The sequence below is a fragment of the Malurus melanocephalus genome, unplaced genomic scaffold (assembly GCF_030028575.1).
Source record: "Malurus melanocephalus ecotype Western Australia unplaced genomic scaffold, MMel_1.1 scaffold_516, whole genome shotgun sequence".
NCBI lineage: Eukaryota > Metazoa > Chordata > Aves > Passeriformes > Maluridae > Malurus > Malurus melanocephalus.
In genome coordinates this window covers 59,867-75,988 of record NW_026623748.1, presented here as the reverse complement: position 1 = coordinate 75,988, position 16,122 = coordinate 59,867, and the positions used below count along the sequence as shown (strand labels likewise).

The window sequence follows — 16,122 nt, the reverse complement described above, 5'->3', positions numbered from 1 at the left end:
AATTAAGCCATCTGTAAGCAGACATGAACAAGAAAATATTTCTTTTTGTGGCATTTACCATTAAATTCTTGCCACTRACAGACCCCTGTCACTCAAGAGTCCTGCATGGAAGAAAAGGTTTTATTAGGTGTACAGAAGAGCATAATCCCTACTCATCCTTGTCTTCTTTTGATGCTTGCACTTGTTTAAGAGGCTCTCTTGATTTAACTAGATTTCACTGAAAAGGATTTCAGGCTCTACACTGCTATGAAGAACCCACTTGTGCCTTGTGATGTCCACAAAGAGGAAAGGAAGAAAGGATGAGCAGATTTATTTTAATACATTGAAATTTACCCCTATCTTAACTATATAAAGCCTCGGATTTTATTACTTCATATAAAAAAAAAAAGAGGACAAGACCATTCTGTCCATTTCTACATTTAGCTGTATCAGAAGCCCACAGAACTTTCCAGTTAAACTTCTTGCATACTTCAAACAAGCTCTTCCTGTTAAAGTGATCCTGTCTTCAGTGGATGTCACCACTGAACGAACAATACCTATTTGTTCTACCCAACAGGTTAACAGCCCTGCCACATGCCAAGCAGGCAATCTGCTGCTCAAATTCYAGAAACCTCCCAGCTTCACATCCATTCTGCAAATTCCTGAAAACAATGAGGATATTGCCCATAACCCCTACAAAATAACCCACTRTACCSACTAAACTCAAATTCAATAACTACTTTGTGATCTTGTARGAAAGGCTTTGATTCAGTAAAATAAAAAATTCTATGGAGACAGGAAACAGCAGATAAGATATTCTCGTGCTTTAGCTCCACTAAGTTACTCTGAGACCATAAAAATTTAGAGACAATTTTTTGTTGGCTCCTGGCTTCAAATAGCATTTACCACCACTCATCCAAAACACATGAGAGATGTAGATGGGGAAGCAAAACAGCCTTTGAGAACAGAGCTTTTTCTCCACACAACTCAGCAGACACAGTCCAGGCTACTTCACACCTATTCAATCTCTTCCAAATCTTCTGCAGTGCAAAAGGAGTTTCATGTTAAATTTCAGATATAACCACAGCTTATACACACAAAACTCATGAAATGCCACTGAAATGGTGTTACAAAGGAAACTGCAGCTTGATAGCTCACAGTTAGAGTGCTGCATACACAGCACATCACACACCACCCTGGATTTCTGACAGCAGGACCTTTCATGTGTTAAACTGCTACAAAGCACTTCCAAGTGAAAGCAACTGCACCAACACACAAATACTGGYATTTCTGTTCATCTCTGTGGTTCAGGCAGTATTTCCATGGTTACAGTGTTGATCACTATTGGCTTTAATTACATTCCAAATCCAGAGCAAATSCATAGCTTGGCATTTTAAACAGCACTAAAAGCAACCCTGCAGGCCAGTTCTTGTAACCTGGCCTTGAGTCCCGTGAGGTGGAATGCACTYKGAATCATAAACTCATTCAGGCTRGAAAAGACTATWAAAATMATTGAGTCCAACCATCAACCCCAGCACTGCCCAGTCCACCACTGAAAATACCTCACAGCTCATTGCTTTTGCAGTGACTTGGGGGATGTAATCACTGAAACTGGACAGATCTCCAAGGAAATTCAGCACAGCATTCACACCATCTTCCCAAACTTTGGTGCCCATTTTAGTTTGCCTTGCTTGTACATAAATGTCTTTCCTTTGAGATCATGATGCAGAGTCCTGCTGAACCCAAAACATTCTTACTGCACAAAATATGACCCCAAACCACGTGGACTTTGGATATAATCTCAGCTGTCAATCACAGTTTTTTATTGTTTGCAACAAGTTCACCTCTGGTAGCTGTTGCACAGATTTTTGAAGAAATTCAGGCTAAGAATCAACTAGATAGGATTATGCAAATTAGTATCATTTTCATATGAGCAGGATTTAAAAGTAATTTTCTATTGCTATTAAGTTGTGCAACACATCAACCCCTGCCTTAAGAGGATGGTAACAATTTTATTGAAAAAATATTTCCTTGTAGCAATTTAAAAAGTTTATGYACATTTCAGAGTTTTAGTTTACATTCTCTGCAAAGAAGAGATTGATCTACTACCAACATAAAAACCAGAAATCAAAAGGATTTTGATCAAAAAGTTCAAATCAACAAGGAGCTTATTGAAAGAATACTCCATCTAGACAGCACCTTCAACTAAATATCAGTAAAACACTGAACTCATCCAGGGAAATTCTTGAAAATATATGTTCATTAAGCATTCTTGATAAATTCGAGTTATACCAAAAAAAAAAAAAATCAATTCATTTAAGAGTGCCCAAAACCAATAGTAAGGAAGGGGATAGGAGGCAAAAAGCAGGAGCAAGGAGTTCCAGGGGGACAGGAAGGTCTGCAGCAAACTTCCTCTGTCTGGCAGCATAAATGTGTTGGCTACAGAGCTAAGGAGTCTCAGCCTTGGTGTTCAGTGTTTTCGGGCATGAATAAAATTAATACTTTAATATTTCATTAAAATAATTTAGGCCTTATAAATAAAGCAGGAGATTCAGAACAGGTTATGAAGCAATCTTCTAGGTAAATGGAATTTTACTGATAGTTCACTGTTGAGTTATGCATCTGTGGTCACCAACTCACCAGACCAAGAAAACAGCTTCTTTCCTGCACCAGAAAAAAACAGCCAGATACAGAAACCTCAATTTTCATGAGGGATGTGACSAGTCAAGCCACCCATGCAGGCTCTTTCTGCACAGATCTCTACTTTATCCCTGTCAGTGTAGCCTTCCCATTCAACAGCTGGGCCTTTTCACTTCAGAAAAGTGCTCAGAGAGAAGCTTTACCAGCAAAATTACAGTGGCCTGATGTTGCACGGAATGACACTGGAAGGGAACTGCCTCATAACCAAGTACTGCTTTGCTACACACAGAGATTCAATCTTCTTCCAGATAAAAAATAAGCCTTCAAAAATTTTATGCTATTTTATTCAAAGTTTTGATGATAAAAGGTACACCAATTCAGCAGGTAGAACCAACTAGGGATAAAGGATCTGGCCTGAAGACAAGGGCTAGCATTCCATCTTCTATCYGTAAAAGATGATCTTTAATAACCACAGACATGCCTCAACAGGACTTTAATCTGAAAAGTGGCTACTTTAAAAGAGATCTGAGTCATCTGTGGTTTGCTTAAATRAATTTGCACAGGTGGAATTGTGTAATGATTGATTCTTCTATGGAAGCCTAAATGTCCGTCCGTCTTCAGCAGACACCGTAATGTGAGGGCAGGATAGAGGAGAAAGTGGACAGCTTGTGTAGGAGTTTCAGAGTCACACCTGCTTTGCCTTCCAGGCACWCAGAACAGACTCATTAATTCTCTTCCTCCCTTTGGAGAGTCCAGAGAGCCCAAAAGTGACCAAGTGCCACTCTCTACTAAAGAGTGAGCAAGCCAAACTTCGACTGCAGCCTCTGCACAATTCTGAGACACAAATCTCTAAAATAAGAAGCTGGAATAGAGAAGTKGGGCAAGTACCACTCCTACCTCAAGAAAAACAAAAGGTTAAGGACAGAAACCCAACAAACACACTGAATGCAAATAAAATTATTTTAATCTTCCTTTTCCTTTGGAGTAAGCTGGGAAAGCCTAATCATTCAGGTTAGGCTGGCTTATGCCTGAGAGATCAAGATCAAATTGCTGGTAAGAAAACATGTGACATTGCTCTAGTCTAGACTGAAGGTGGAACATCAAGGCCTTACAGCTGTGCTGCTCCAAGCTGCTCTTCAACATACACAGACCTTACCTGACCTAGCRGGGGCAAGAGCAACACCAGATGGACTTGCAATTTCACTGTAACTTGTTTATATCAAATGCATTTGCAACACTATTCCATATTCAGGAAAAAAATGCCTGCCCTGCCCGTGTTCCAAGCGAGACAGATAGAAATCAGTTTGGCCCAGAAGCCACGTAGCTCCRGGCACAGCACTTTGCTCGACAGAATGTGCCCTGCAATTAAAGTCAACCTCGGTAGTTCCTATGAGAGGAAACTTGGCTTCTGACCCCAATTGCACAGGACACGGCTGYTTTGGCTCAAGGTTAAAGTACTCTGGAGAAGAGGCTGACCTCCAAAAGAGCATCACAGCAAAGGCTGGCGACAGGCCAGGGGAAGCTTAAATGGCTGGAGACCGACATGTGATTACTGGGGAATGTGAGCTATTCCCAAGCACTTCCTATTTCTCTGCAACACAGGCGATACACGGCCCTTTACGCAACACAGGAAGATATCTTTCTGTGAATTTTTGAAGGGACACATAAAAATAACTGTAAACCATTAAGCTTGTCCTACCATTTCTTCTAATTAGCATTCCTTGTCTTACAGCAGCTGAACAATCACAGGCACGCACTGTGTTGCCAACAGGCATTTCAAAGGCATGGGGTATTGTCACACTGAAAGCAGAATTTGGTACTTGGCTTCCCCTTTCCTTTTCCAGTTAACAAAATTGCATGTCTGGCTCCTCTGCAGTCAGTTTTTTTAAATTCAGCAGCAATCCCACTCTGTCCACTGAGGATCTATTTTTAGAACAGTCAAATATTCCTTGCTGCTCTATTGTACCGTGCTCAAGTCTCACTTTTATGAGTCCTATAATTAGTATTCGTCACTTGTTTGGTCTTAGAATCACAGACACTTTCAATAAGAAGGTCTGTTACAACATGTTTAACATCTGGAATACGTTAGGCTATTTTAAATAAAATTATTACTGTGCACACAAAATCTAATTTRTGAGTGGAGGAGGACAGGATGACTACAGCACTGCTACAGTATAGGCTCAGAATTCCTCATTAAACCACTGTTCGAGAGGTTAAAGACTCATACTACCATGAGTCTGGAGACTTTTTTCCTCTTGCCATGAAAGTTCAGTGGAACAGGTTTGACTTCATTGCCTCAAACTTCACCCACCAGGTTTTCATTTGGCCCAGAGGCAATTGGCATCAAAGCACTGCACCAATGATTTCATTCTTCCAAGACTACCATCAGTACAGTGAGCTTCACCAGAAGGATACAGAATTCAAGTTAAATAGCAAGGACTTCGTTTGGCTTTTGGACCAGCAAAACATCAAATTCCAGGTAGAGGAAAGACATACTCTATTATGCAAACCAATTAAATTTTTTTAAGTACATGATTTTAAGTCTTTCATTCACTAATGTCAATGGAATGGCATAAAAATGCAGCATGGTAGGGGCTGGGGCCTGTACACTGTTTACCTCAAGCTAGGAAGTGTGACAAAAAAGATACTTTACATATTCATGCCTGATATATCAGAAAACTCTGAAAAAGGCAAAAACTGATGGTGGAAAACCAAGATAGAGCAGCAGTTCTTCATGTGAAATCATAAACTACTGAACAGACTAAGACCCAGCATCATGAAAACTTAAGTTTCCCAGCATCTTAAGTAATTTAAGAACTGAGGAAGGTACCTGCCAGATCTAAGAGCGCACACAGCACAGGGAGCCTGAGTCAGGCWGCACTGCCTCTTCTGACACAAGGAACAGGAGGTGAGGCTGAGCAAGCTGCACCAGTCTCCAGGGAAAGGATCCTTCTCTTGACAGAGCATGGCATGAAGCACCAACTCCTGCTAGAGAGTGTCAGCATAGAGTTCCACCAGGCTCCAGAAAGGAACTGGGAGCACAAGTTATCAAGCACATGAGATGTTATTCCTGACAACGGCACATTCTGGACCAGAAGGACTGTCAAGACACATTCTGGAGGATGAGAGAATATCCTAAGAGAGTGTTACCATATGTTTATCTCATTCGTATCCTCTCCCCTAGAGGCAGATCCTGCCCTTGGCCACTGCCTGAAAGGCAGCACTAGGTAGAGAGGCCTCACGGTGCAATTCAGTTCTGTGCTTCTCATTAAGACACAGAATTAAAAATCCAAATTCATCATCCAGATCTCAATAACCAGGTAATACCAATGCAAGATCCATCACTGGCATGGTACAATGTCTGCACCCCTGAATCTGAAGCCCAATAAAATGCAGACAGGAAATACCAGCTAGCTTCAGAAGACAAGCCAATAAAAACACTCAAGAGTAATTTGATTCTTTTCTTAAAGGCAATTAAACACAAATTATGGACAATCAGTTCTTTGTTCTTCACCCTCCTTTTATGGCAAAGAAAGGCAAACAAAAGTATGAATCGGTTTAGTCAACACRGAACAAACAAGTTCAAGTGAAATGGCTTTAAATCCTGTTCATTACAACTTCAGTGGCTGCACCACACAGACCATGAAACACTTCAATAGAAATAAGTAATTTCATAGAGCCTTGAATTCAGTAATGAAGAACTTATCTACAAGCCAGTGAATTGCACAGCAAAGAGAGTTTTGCAAATTATACAGTGTAATTTACACACTGAATGGCATAGCCAGAGAAAAACATGCTCTGGAAAGGCTTCTGCTGCCTGATGTGCCTTGAACTGGACTGAATGTCTGTGGCATTTGAATTTTACACTAAATGAGAAGACACAATGCACTCAAGAAAGGAAGTGCTCTCAATCAGGAAGCTGTTCCCTTCTGCTGTGGCATAAACAACTCTAAATGGCACATCACCACCCTGACCATCACCAAGGAAATATTCATTTTCACAAAATGTGATCTATTCTTGTCAAAGAGATATGATCTAATACTACAGCTGCAGTRGGCAAGGCAGAAAGTTATCAGACAGGCTGAAATGGTGACGTTTGCAGTCTGCCTTGCAACTCCTGCACAAACTGATCTGCTTATATTCCAAAATGCATCTGTACTCAAGTTATAAGAATATAAATACCAACAGAATGAAAATAGTTGTAATTATCCAGTAAGTAATCCATAACCCTACAGATTTAGATATTTAACTCCATCAATCTGACCAGGAAAACCTTGAAAGAGTAATGTAAGAAAACCCAAACAAACATAATCAAGAATTAAAGCAGTTTAAATAAAAGTTCATTTTTAATACAGAAGGGCATCTTTTCTTTCCTCCCTCCCACGATCCCTCTGCTGTTGCCAGAGTTAAAACTGGTACATTCCAACAGCCCAGAGATATTTTTATTTTCAAATTTGCTGRTCTATAGAACCCAAGACTAATTATAATACAGTAAAACCAAGAGGAGTCCAAGCAGAAAATGCTCAAATATYAAGTTTTATACATGAATACAAAGCAAGACAGGCAGCCAGTCCATTCACATGTGAGCATGTTTGAGCATACAACACAGAAATTTTTAATTTTCTTTTTTCTGAGATATGGACAGAGTCCTCTTTATGCCAAAGCAACTCACAGAACCCACAACTACAAGCCATTAAGTGCAATTTGCAAGTACTTTGCACTGCTAAATAATACCTGAAGACCGCTGAATCAGGTTTCTAATGGCCCCTTCATTTACTGTTACAGCAAGTAGCTTCTGCATTTTTCAGACTGCAGATCCCTAATTATTTCCCAACGGAATTGAGGGCTCCCAGAGTGCAACCTATAGTGACAGATGCCCTGCTGACTCCTCTTTCCTGCAGCCAGCTGCCATCAGCTCATCCACAGCACAGGGAGGGGGATGAGCACCTGCTCTCACAGGGGTGCTCAGTGGCCTTAAGGGAGCCCAGCAAMAAAACTGGGTTGACAGGGAATTTATCTTCCTTTTTTTCCAGGACAGCTCTGGCTCAGCCTGTGTCCCTAAGCTGGTTTGCTGATGAACAAGCCTTTGCAAGAAAGCAAGAGCAGCAACCTGGTGCACCAGCTCAGCTACAATGGGAAACCACATATTGGTGATATTTGTCTGACCCTTAGAAGACAGAGTCTGTGAACCACAAGCTGAAAACCTCTATGGACTGGGCTGAAATCAGCATGACTTGAGAAAAAGCAATGCAGAGAAAAGCCAAGAACTTGAGAGTGCTCTCAAATTGTAATGGCTCATTGCTGGCTTGTACTCTTTTGACTGAGCTGCCCCATGCTGCAGTGGAGCCCAGATGATGCCAGGCAGTCCATCCCAGCCATGTTGCCATCAGCTCTGCCACCAGCGTGGGTCCTTGGCATGGCTCTGATCTCAAACACCACTGACTGACTGGTGAGGGCTGAAACCAGCTGCAATTTGACTGTGAGAGAAGTCAASTTATTAAATTACCTGTAATAGGCCTTACTTAACATTTTACATGAGCTGCTAACCTGACCTGTGTTAACTATATCACAAAAGAGATAAAGAGTTAATAACTCAGCTTAACATCCTAGTTCTTCATTTAGAATACATGCACAGTTTTTTTAAACTACATGAAAAAAATGGAAGACAAATTCACTTGAGAGAAAAGGAAATAGACCATTTAAGACTAACCTGTAATTAATTTCAACTKGAGCTAATTAACAGATTTCCTTGCATATTCTCAGAAGTTTCATTCTACATTCAGAATCCAACAGTTTAAAGACTCCATCGCCAGCCTCCCTACAGGAACATACTGAATCCAAACTGAGTTCAAAGCAACAGCAATCCTGGTTACAATGAGTACMCCCTCATTTCTGGGTTCAAAACTCTGCACTTTGAAGGTGCTTTATGGGAAGTCCTCAGGGAGCACAGACTGCCCAARCAATATGGAAACACCTCATTCTGGTCTCTAAGCAACCCCTGTCTTCTCACTATATTTTTTTTTAAATTAACCCCCCAAAAAATACACCATATCTCTTTTCCACAGAATTTTAAAGGTTTTTACAGCTGCTTCTAACTGGCCAACCAACATAGATTATGGGAATGAAGTTATACCTTTTTCCACATTGTGACTGTAAAACCCTGAGTATCCAGGACTCTGCACTATGCATAACCACTTCTTTCCTGCCAGATTCCTACCTGTTTAAGAGTTTTAACTCAAAGGCAACATCACTTGGCTGGATCAACAGATCCTGGAGCAGCACTTCACAGCAGAGCTAAACCACCTGCAAAGGGTGAAAAGCTTGGAGCGCTTTCCGAAGAAAACATAAGAACTGTTTTGTTACATATTTTCCTTCTGACACCTTTCAGAGTGTAACAGTAGCGGGGGTTTAGCCTTTAAAGTGTAAAGGACTTGTTAAAAACTGACTCAAAGTTTCAGGTGAACAAGAGAACTGCAGCTGTCAGCTACAGTCAGGTCATGTGTTTGCCTAAAAAAAAAAAAAAAACCAAACAAAAAAAACAGGAAACCAAAAATGGAAATARCTAAGCAGGTCACCAAATAACACGAAATAACACAAACTGCACCGTTAGCAGGCTGCTAAGTCAATATTTTTCCCRAGCGCTCAAGTGAACTCTCACATTTGTTACCCACGGCTTATTCCAAACAAGTGGCCAAATAATCATTTGYTCTAACAAATGTGCTAACAGAGGAACCACCACCAACATCAACCAGCTCTGAAACTGCAGGCACTTAAAATAAATCCAGAAATTCCACACAAGGCTCTGCTCCACCACAGCTTTAAAAGACATTTCCAACAGCAAATAAGGCTGAGTTTTCAACAAAGATAGGAAGCAATGCAGATGAGACTCTGGGAGTTTTGCAACAGAAGGGAAAACAGCTCAGTGGTTTTGGGAGCAGTTTATTCCCTTCCCCAGGATTTAAGTCTCCAAGACAAATTTTCAGAAAAGTGACCTGCATCAGGAGAATAAAATACTTCTCTATRTATTTAAAGCCCACTTTGTGCTTTCAAAAGCACTTGCAGAAGAGCTTTTTTCTCACCAGCCTCCCAGCCCTGCTTCACATGAGGCATGAAATTTTTTCCAGGAAAAACAAAAATGAGACTGGATGGAATAAAAATCGCAAGGATTTATGAGCAGGTATAGTATTTAGCTTGATACAGTTCAATTTTTTTTAATGACTTTTTAAAGCAGTAACTTTTATAATGAAATTATAATGTCTGATCAGAAAGCTCATTACAATGTAGATCAATGAATGATACTTTGATTTGTCAATCTGAAGAAACAGATTAATTTTTTTTTCTAATCTACTCTATCACTGAAGCGTATTTATCCCATTTACAACCTTATTACTTACCTGTAATTTAGGGACATTTTAATTCATGAGATATATCTCAAAAACTGGTTTTTAGATCTATAAAGCCAAAGARAATCAGTCAGCCTGTTGTCCAAAARCAGCAAATTTGAACCATTAAAATGATAAAATAATCAAAGGCACTACACATTACGCTTATGAGGAAAGATTCATGCTTGAGATACTTCAGATATTCCATCAGAACAATGGCAAAATGTGAGATTGATTTTTYAAAATTTACATTATTTCTGAAATGAAGTAATTTGTGACTCTAAATAGGACATTTTCTAAATGGGCTGAAGAGCAATATATTTTCCACATAGCTTTCAGAAACTTACAAAAAAAGAAAAATCCCACTGGTCAATGGTTCAATCCAATGTGTGCTTTTTCAAAAATCTTATTTATTTTTCATCTKCATAAATTCCACCCTTGGAATACCATGGCAGCTGATTATTCATTATTTAAATTTACTTTGGAAATTAAACTCAAGGGGAATTATCTAAAGTATGTCAGACTGAAAATGAGCTGCGAATCTCCAAAGTTAATTTTAGCCTCATGTGTGCTAAGGAAGATTCAAGTTCTTAACTGCCTTTTAATATTAAGAACTACTTATTCAGCAAAGTCCCTGTATTACTTTAAATGTAAACCTCTTTAAGCTAATATAAAAAAAATTGAATCTGTAATCTTTAGAAGTTTCATAAAAACAGCTCCTCAGTTTTTCTCCAGTATATTTAACCTTGGTAACTTGACAAGTGAGTCTAAGTAAACAGCCATTTTTCCACATTTCAGCTGCTTCCAGCATTACGTAAACTCTGAACAGGAGGAAAAGCGAGATTCTATTCAGCCTCATGAACAGCTGTGCAAGCTGCTGCTCTGGGTGCTTTTTTAAATACATATCCAGTGACACATAGAGATTCCAAGAAGTTCATTATGACAGATATTCCACAGAACAGCCAAAAATCATGTCAGCTTTGGAAACTATTTGGTGAAATCATCTTGCCTGTGTCAGGTGTGTCAAGACTAAAATGTGGCAAATTCTAGCCTATGATCCTAGAATCTTTTCAAGTTCAGGAAATAGTTTCATTAAAAGATTTGCATCTYAAACATTATCTGGAACCACACAATTTTCCAGTAGAAGGAAATCTTCAAGGGAAGTAGATTATATTAGATTTTACATAGCTGGACTTTAATGATGAAGGAAGGTTGGAAGCTTGAAGCCATGGATCTCCCGACTCTGTCCCAGCCTCAGCACCTCCCCAATTCCCAGCTGGGAGATTAGGGTCATGCCTTAAGGATACTGTCATAGAAATCTATTAAGGTTCAACAGATGAGTTTTAGATTTCAGTGGAATAGCATAACAGAGAAACTTATTTTCAACACCAATTCAACTTAAGAATTTCGACTCTTGTCTATTTTAGAAGTCTTTGTGTCATAATTGCCTGCAAAACACTTTTGTCTTGTCAATCTTGGCTTAGATCAAAGTGGAATTAAACTCAAGGTTTTGTTTTAGCATAGAGTTGAAGTCACCCTTCCCAGAGAACAAAGTTCCCTGGGAACACACTAGAGCTGCATGAATGGAATGCTGATTGTGCTCCATTCTCCCTCAAGTGCCTCTTGGAAACCCAGGAAGGGGAAAGTGGGCAAATCGGAAGTTTGCACTGTAAATGACACACTCTGCAAGTGGCATTCACTCAGTGGCTTCTGGAAAAGGAAAATTAATGCTGATTTCTCTATCTGAAGGCTAAATATTAGTTTGACTTAATGAGTTCCAATTTGGAATTACAACACGTATCATCCAGGAAATCTTTCCAGAGCACATGGGCTTCAGTGACACTGCTGAACTCCATCACTACTCTGTAGGGAGAATTACTTCTTGAGTTCCACAGAACACCCAGGGAAGGAGGCACAACTGGCCAAATAAAATTTTTTAAAGTACTCAGTACCAGAAGGTGGGATCCTGCAAAATGAGACCCAGGCTARTGATTTTTGTCAGACAACTCAGCACACAGAACCCTGCTGCCACATAGACCAAACCAAACCTCGGAGAGGATTTTTACTGACAGATGAGTATCTCAGGGGTGTGGGTTTAAAATTGTTTGAGGACACATTCTCTCCAGGGCTGCATGCAAATAAAAAAAAAGAGGAACAAAGGAAAATCAAACACAACACATAATGTTAAGTCATTTCTTGGGTGCTTTAAATTCAAGCTTGGTATATGCCGCTGTTCCTCGTTTCAGAAGAGCCACTGGCACTGCTAAAATAACATTATAGCACTTTTTTTCTTGAGAATATGCAACACAATGCTTCCACTTTAGTGAGCACAAAATTTGGCACAAGTATTCCTTCCAAAAATACTCCAYCAACTTATGCAATCACTATTCAACCAAGGGAAAGCAGTAACAAAACAGTAACAAAAATCATCAAGCCAGCATATATTGTTTATATTCCTTACAGAATTTGGCTCATGGAGACATTCCTCTATAYACTTGAGAAAATGCATGGACAGTTTTGACGGATCACCAGCARGAATTTTACAAGTTTTAAAAATCAGTAACAGCAGCAACATAGCAGGGGGAGGATGTTCATCCAATGCTCACATTCTGAACAAGCACAAGTGATAACCACTGTCCTGACACAGACTAAATAAGATGTWTTATTGCTCAGCTAAACTTCAGTCTCAAAAAGAATGCTGTTTGCCTGTGTCTTTTTATAAGCATTCATCTCCTCTTAGTTCACTTYTAATTTTTAGCTATTGTTTAATCCTAGTTGCATACCTACTATAGACTCTTGCTTTCTAAAGAAAAGCTTGAATGCAAGGGAAGACTTTATTTGTTAAATATTATTCTTCATATATTATCCCCAAGGCACAGAACAGTTTGAGAAATCTCAGTTAATGCTAATAGTCAAAAATGTTTCTAATTACCCAAATAAAGCATTGCGAACAAAGCTGATGTCAGCATTTTGAGTCAAAATATCCTTGAAGAAATAACTCAAGGGAAGAATTTTTGCCTTCAATTCGACTGCAAGGTAAAGAGTCATCAGTTTGACAAACAGCCAGGGAATTTAATTTAAGAAATTAATTTTGGCTGATTGATCTAAGAGCCAGGATAACCTCATTGAAGGCTAAAGTTACAGACACCATCGAATTTCACTGGGAGACCACCTGAAGTCCAGCTGTCAGTTACTGAAGCCATGAAAGACCTTACACATATCACAGCTGGCTTCTTCACTGCTCAGYAAAATAACCATTCTCTGCCTTGAAGTGTTTGCAAGAGCAAGACCTACATGTGTAACACTGCAGGCAGCTTTAGGAATAAGAAAAGAACTGCAAGTATTCCCTGTAGAGTGATCTAATTCTTTTTTGCCCTGTGACTGCAAAGGATCACTTCTGTAAGGAACTCTGCACTCCAAGCCATGTGAYCTATCTAAATATTTACACTATGAGCACTATTAAAACTCTCCTCTGAAGTCATTAAACTTAGCATTTYCAGCAAGCGAAATCAAACAATTATTATTTAGATTAAGGTTCAGTTTTAACTGTTTTTATCAGGGAAAAGCTCTTTAACTGCTCGCTGTAACTCACAAGAGCCCCACAGCTGTGGTTTCAACTGAATATACTTGAAAATGTCAAATACCTACTTCCACTCTGTTTTCTTAAAGGAAAAAAAGGAGGGAGAGCTGGAGAGGGCGTAAGAAGAGGGAACCTAATTAGACTTTCTTTCTTTTCATTACCATTTGTAACATTCTCACACAAATTAGCAACATGCACCCAAAAGGCTTTTTGTTCATCTCTCTGGCCTCCCTAGCAAGCTTTTTCTTGCCTTCCCTCAAAATGTTCCCAGTGTCCTTTCTCTCTTTTCATTCAGGCATATCGTTGCTTTCATGGCTTTCTCTGTGCTCTCCAGTCCTGCAAACTCTGCACTGATGAAGACACAACCATAACAATGTTTTCATCAGTGTAAACGACATTTCCTCCCATTYTAGAAGAGTTTGCCCCCAGTAATAAACTTCCACTACACTTCAATCCTACTTTTGYTCTAACTTTCAAATACATCTGTAAACAGTATCTAAACTTTTGGAGAAAAGGAAAGCACATTATGTTAAGAAAATACTCTGGRCAGAGAGGAAGCCATCTAAACACATATTTTGCATATTGTTTTCAGCTTTGTATGTTCTACAGTATCTATCAAACAAAGCCCAGCAAGTACTCAGCAATGCAAAAAACTGTTAAGAGGAAAACTACAGCAAAAATTAATACTTACAGCCATTATTAACTCAAAAGGGTGTTTATACACCCGTACGGGGGATTGGTACTTCTGCACCATGGCTGCAGTTTAGTGAGATCGAGTCAAACCTGAAAAGGAAATTTTTAAAACCATCTGTCAGACGTAGGAAGCCATTTTCAATTTTCTCTTACAATTAGTCTGTGCGTGGTACCAAGCCAGCAATTCCACAGGAAATCCTTCACAATTCCCTGACAACCTTTTTTAAAACCCAACAGGGCCTTGAAAAGCTATATATATATATGTTTCTGTCAGAAATGACTTATCATTTCTTCCAAAGATAACACAAAATTAGCACTTCTTTAGTCCACTTTTAGTAACAAATCTTCAACATATTTTATGACTCTTTGTCAGGGTGGTGAGACTTCCTGTGCTGCTGCTGAGAACCAAACACTGACACATCCCAGCGACAGGCAGAGAAGCATTTCCCAGTCCCCCAGCATACTGTGTGGGCTGCCCTGCTCAAAGCACGGACTGGGGGAAAAAAAAACCAAGAAAGAAACACAGAGAGGACAAAAGGAGGTTAAAAAATAAGTGTTAAAAACGCTTTAAAAAAGCGCTTTTAAAAAAAAGTGCTTTTAAAAAAATGCACTACTAAAGCACATTGATGATCAAGGGCATTCCTTGATCATCTACAAAAAAAAAATTAAATTAAAAACTATTGAGAGAGAAACTTGTGAGATAGCTGGAAAAAAAAAAAAAAAAAAAAAAAAAAAAAAAAAAAAAAAAAAAAAAAAAAAAAAAAAAAAAAAAAAAAAAAAAAAAAAAAAAAAAAAAAAAAAAAAAAAAAACTTCGAGAAAAATTCCACTATGCAGCCAGATAAAAATTCACTGGCAAGACGGAGAGGAATTACTCCAAAGGCTTCATGCCTGCTCTACCCGGCAAAGTGCTTGACCCGAACTCTCTCGACTGCAATTACGTTTATTGAAAAATTCTGGCAGTAGTACTCGCAGATGAAATGCGGGCTACAAGCCAGGTTCGTTTTAGCGAGAAATGGGTTTGCTACAGCAAATTCGCTTCACTTTTCTGTCCGTAAGGCGCTCCCATGTCCCCGCAGCGTTGCGGGAGCGCACCCGGCCCGGAGCTGGGGCAGCGGGCTCGGCAACTCCGCGGCCGGAGCCAAGAACAACCCCGAGCCACAGGAAAGCTCTCCGACATCCCAGCCCCGAGTGGAATTTACCCATGACTATCCCGCATTTAAAAAGAAAAAACCACCTGAATCAGCACAAAAAGCCGTAAACCCTCTCTAATCCCCGGACAAAAAGAGTTACACAACAAAGAAACTCCGCGTTCCTCTCGCCGCGGCGGAGCCGGGACACTCCGGGAGGGGATGGGAAGGGGGGAAACCTATGACAGCCCTGAGCTCGCCCCTGTGACAGCCCCGAGGGGACGGGACACCTGTGACAGCCCCGCAAGAACCGTGACACCTCGGGAGGGGCAAGGACACCTGTGACAGCCCCGCGCTGCTCCGGAGGGATCCGGGACACCTCGGGAGAGACGGGATGGAGGGACACCGGTGACAGCCCACACTACCGTGGAGGGTTCCGGGACACTCCGGGAGGGGACGGGACACCTGTGACAGCCCCGCGCTGCCCCGGAGGGACCCGGCCAGAGCCGCCTGTCCGGGGCGGCCGGAGCGCAGCGGCCGCGGCACCGCCGTGCCCACCCGAGGAGTGCGACCCCCGGCCCACCATCACCACCCCCACCATCACCACCCCCACCACCATCATGACCACCGCCGCCACCACCCCCCGTCCACCACGGGCAGCGCCGACCGCTTCTCGGGGCTCCCCGCGGCCAGCGCTGAGAGGAACCGGCGGGGAGCGGG

General features: G+C 40.7%; 1 protein-coding gene across 1 annotated transcript in view; it reads right to left on the bottom strand.

The window, feature by feature from the left end:
- Nucleotides 1-14,381, bottom strand: part of SEC14L1 (SEC14 like lipid binding 1) — a 37,086-nt gene extending 22,705 nt beyond the window's left edge. Inside the window, exon 1 of the mRNA XM_057381580.1 lies at nt 14,273-14,381. Within this exon, the coding sequence (XP_057237563.1) occupies nt 14,273-14,335 (63 nt within the window). The 5' untranslated portion in view covers nt 14,336-14,381. The remainder of the gene's footprint in view (nt 1-14,272) is intronic.
- Between the last annotated feature and the right edge of the window lie 1,741 nt (nt 14,382-16,122).